Below are 4,108 nucleotides of genomic sequence, written 5' to 3'. Positions count from 1 at the left end.
TGACCTCCGTGCCCTTCGGCGCGGGGGTCATTGTTATGACCCCGCGGTTTTCGTGCCCGTCGGTGGTATCGCGTCGCGCTTCGGTGAGTCGCTGTTTTCACGTCGCCCGAAACGGCCTCCGCGACTCAGCCTTCGGCTAAGACCTCCGTGCCCCCCGGTACGGGGGTCATTTTCGTGACCCCGCGATCTCCGCGCCCGTCGGTGATATCGCTTCGCGGTCCGGCGGGTCGTCATTCGGGACCCCTGTGAGACGATTTCCGTGGTTCGGCTATTGGCTGCGACTTCCGTGCCCCTCGGCGCGGGGGTCACCCCCGTGACGCCGCGATCTTTGCGCCCGCTGGCGCTATCGCGTCGGAGTTGACTCGATTGCCTTCCGGGTTGCCCCTGAAACGACTCACGCGGCTCGGCCCCCGGCTATGACCGCCGTGCCCCTCTGCGCGGGGGTCATTCGCGTGACCCCGCTATTTCCGCGTTGATCGCTCTCGGCGCTTCGCGTATCGGGTGGTTGGCCTCCGAGCCATCCCCGAGACGTATTCCGGGGTTCGGCCCCCGGCTATTACCGATATACCTCTGTTTGCGGGGGTCAATCTCGTGACCCCGCCATCTCGCGTGGCCGTTGCGCTATCTCGACCGCGCTCGTCCCGATCTGCTCTGCTTGGCTCTCCTTCCAAGGCCCGCTCGTTGGCTCGCTCGGTCGATCATCTGCCGCTCGTTTACCGGGGTCAATCGTACCCCGGTCACCTATATCTCGGAATTCAGTTAAACGCTAGCCATATGGGCTCTTCGGACTCGCTTATCCGGTAATCCTGTTCGCAAATTGTCGATGTCCGCTGCTCCCCTGGTCGCTGCTGCCCCTCGAGGTTGTCCAGCTGCTCAGCTATGCGAACGGTTGCAAGGTATGCGTCTGACGCGCGTTCGTCGCGTTCTGCGATTCACCCAGTCGCTGTGGCTTCGCGTCTACATCGAGCTGAACACCACGCTTAGGACGCGCGCAAGCAACGAGTTCGAACGGAATTTGTACAAACTGATGAACAACGCCGTCTTCGGCAGGACGATGGAAAACGTGCGCGATCACGTGGACGTGCGTCTCGTGACGCGATGGGACGGGAGATACGGCGCGGAGGCGATGATCGCTAAGCCGAATTTTCACAGCAGGAGCGTCTTCTCGGAGAATCCGGTCGCGATCGAGCTGCGAAGGCTCGAGGTAAAATTCAACAAGCCGGTCTACGTGGGTATGTCTATTCTCGAGATATCCAAGACGCGTCTCTACGAGTTTCACTATGACTACATGGTGCCGTTGTATGGCGACCGGTGTCGAATTGCTTACACGGATATGGACAGTCTGATCTATTCGCTGGAGTGCGAAGACGCGTACGAGCGTATGAAACGCGACATACACAGGTTCGACACGAGCGATTACGCGGAGAATAACGCGCACGGTATGCCGCGCGTCAACAAGAAGGTTCCCGGTTTGATGAAGGACGAGAACAACGGCGCAATCATGACGGAGTTCGTGGGCCTCAGAGCGAAGATGTACACTTATAAGGTACTCGGACGCGACGACACCAAGAGAATAAAGGGCGTTAAGAGAAACGTAGTCGCGAAGAGGATCACGTTCGAGGATTACGTAGCGTGCCTTCGGTACGCGCGCGAGCTAAAAACGCGCCAGTCGTGCATACGCTCGACGCGGCACGAGGTTTACACCGTGTCGGAGCAAAAACTAGCCCTCAGTCCGCACGACGACAAGCGATACGTGACGTTGAACAGCGAGGAAACGCTTCCGTGGGGACATTACGGAATACCGTTGTAAAAAAGAAACAATATTATACGCTTTAAAAATTGTTTTATCGTAAAAAATCAATAACAAACCAACGTAAGAAACAAACCAATGAATGTGTAAACTTTTATTAACAATAAAGTACGCGTTGCGCGTGTCTACGAATGTCTAAGTATTTCTCTTTACAATACAGACGCCTTATCTATCCACGAATTATGCGAACTGTCCATCCCCAGCCACTTCACGAACGCTCGTTTGCCGCGCTTACGCAGGACTTTTTCCACGAGATAGACGTCGGGATTGGAGACGCGTAGAAACTCGTGTTCGTAGAATCCTCCGGCTATCGCTTCTCCGCGAACGTCTTTCAGCAGATACGTAACGGGATTAATCCTTTGTACTTTGGCTATGCGAAAGATCTCGGTGATCCAATTGGGAGTGTAGCCTTTTTTGAAGATCGTTTTGAATTTGCTCACGCGCACCGGATCGTCGACTCGAAATCTCGCCGGCGCGGCTATCTTCGCGCGACTGTACACCGTGCGCAGCAGTTTTTCGGCGACGGTGGGCGTCACGTCCGCCGAACGCATTCGGATCGTTCTGTGTCTGCGACGATTGTAATTCGACAAGAGGCGCGGTAACGAGTCTATCCATCTGTACGATCCCTGGAGCGTGAAGAGCTTCCACATGTCGTTTTTCAGCGTGCGATTGAATCTCTCCACCACCGACGCTTTCATGACCGAATACGTGGAGTAGTGATTCACCTCGTGCTCGTCGAGGATTTTGCGCACGTCGGCGTTGTAGAATTCCTTTCCTTTGTCCGTTTGCAGATTCCTGGGGTGTCGCGCGTCCTTGCGAAAGATCTTTCGGAGAGCCGTCGCGACCTTCTTTCCGTTGTTACTCTTGAGCGGGATTGCCCAGGCGTACTTGCTCAGCACATCGATGACCATCAGAATGTAATTGTGACCCGCGTTTGCGCGCGAATGAGGGCGCATCTCGACCACGTCGGCCTGCCACAGGTCGTTGTAACCGCGCACCACGACGCGGCGGCGAGGAAAGTTTTTTCGCGCCGGCGCGTGCAGTTCTTCCACGAGTCTACGTTTTTTCACGCTCATTTTGTTTGAGAAGCAAACAAGTCTTGATTGCGATGATTTCAACCTCGTGCTTATCCACGGTATTTTTCACAGTAACGAACTGGTCTTTACATTCTTTTATCGCGTCACTCAAAGTCTTTCCGAGTTCCGCGATCGCTCCCTCGACGAAACTCCTGTTGGCCGCGTCGACGCCGACCTGCGGCGCGGCTACGCGTCGTATCTTGCGCTCCGACGCGTCGTAGGAATCCTGAGCGTTCAAACGGAGCGCGACGTTTTCCAGCGTCGCGATTCCGCCTTTCAATTCTCTGATCGCGTTGTTATTCTTGATCTCTTCGATTAAAACGCTTTTGAGCTGCCGGATCGCGCCCTCTACGTAGCTCCTGTTCGTTGCGTCGGTGCCAATTTCCGGCGCGGCTACGCGCCGTATCCTGCGCTCCCTCGCGTCGTAGGATTCCTCGTTCAAACGGAGCGCGTTGTTCCTCAGCGTCGCGATTCCGCCTCTCAATTCTTTGGTCGCGTTTTTCTTCTGGACCTCACCGGTCACGACTTTCTTGAGCCGTCCGATCGCGCCATCTACGTAGGTCTTGTTCGCCGCGTTGGTGCCGATCTCCGGCGCGGCTACGTGTCGTATCTTGTGCTGATCCGCTTCATAAGAGTTTAAACGAATGAGGAGCGCTGCGTCCCTCACCGACACTATTTCACTTCTCAAATTTCTCCTTGCGTTGTTCTCCACCGCCGCTATCCTACCATTCAATTCTTCGGTCGCGCTTTTCTTCGATCGTTCGATCGCGTCCTCGACGTAACTCCTGTTCGTCGCGTCGGTGTCGATCTCCGGCGCGGCTACTCTTTGTATCTTGCGCTCTCTCGCGTCGTAAAAATCCTCGCTCATGAAGAGCGCGTTGTTGCGCGCGTAACTACGCAGAGACTCGATCGAGGAGCGTAATCTTACCGTGAACGCACCGTCGACTCCGTCACCGTTGCCCCGATTTGTCAGAGACATGCCGAATTTGTTCACGGACATCGCGCTGGTGGGCGTGCGATTCGTACTGCCGCACAGTGAGCCAAAACGGCAATCTAGCTGGACAAAAGTCGATTTTTGAAGATTAATATTTCTTAAAATAAACGATTATATTTTTAAGAAAGATATCTGATAGTTCATTTTCTACAAAATATTTACCATTTACACTTGTAGTTGTGTTATAACAATCATTTGAATACGTCGTATAAATGTCATCTCGCAAAA

At 54.4% G+C, this 4,108-nt stretch overlaps 1 protein-coding gene across 1 annotated transcript; it reads left to right on the top strand.

Moving 5' to 3' along the window:
• Positions 1 to 898: 898 nt before the first annotated feature.
• Positions 899 to 1,810, top strand: LOC139818238 (uncharacterized). The gene has a single exon (XM_071786854.1). It carries the CDS (start codon positions 899 to 901, stop codon positions 1,808 to 1,810), a length of 912 nt encoding a protein of 303 aa, XP_071642955.1.
• The last annotated feature ends 2,298 nt before the right edge of the window (positions 1,811 to 4,108 follow it).

Source organism: Temnothorax longispinosus, chromosome 8, assembly GCF_030848805.1.
Source record: "Temnothorax longispinosus isolate EJ_2023e chromosome 8, Tlon_JGU_v1, whole genome shotgun sequence".
NCBI classification, from domain to species: Eukaryota; Metazoa; Arthropoda; class Insecta; order Hymenoptera; family Formicidae; genus Temnothorax; species Temnothorax longispinosus.
The sequence above is the reverse complement of the archived record's forward strand: the minus strand, read 5'-3'. Positions and strand labels throughout refer to the sequence as shown.

Excerpts from the sequence above, each read along its gene's own strand:
- LOC139818238 (XM_071786854.1), top strand. The coding sequence starts at position 899 with ATGCGTCTGACGCGCGTTCGTCGCGTTCTGCGATTCACCCAGTCGCTG.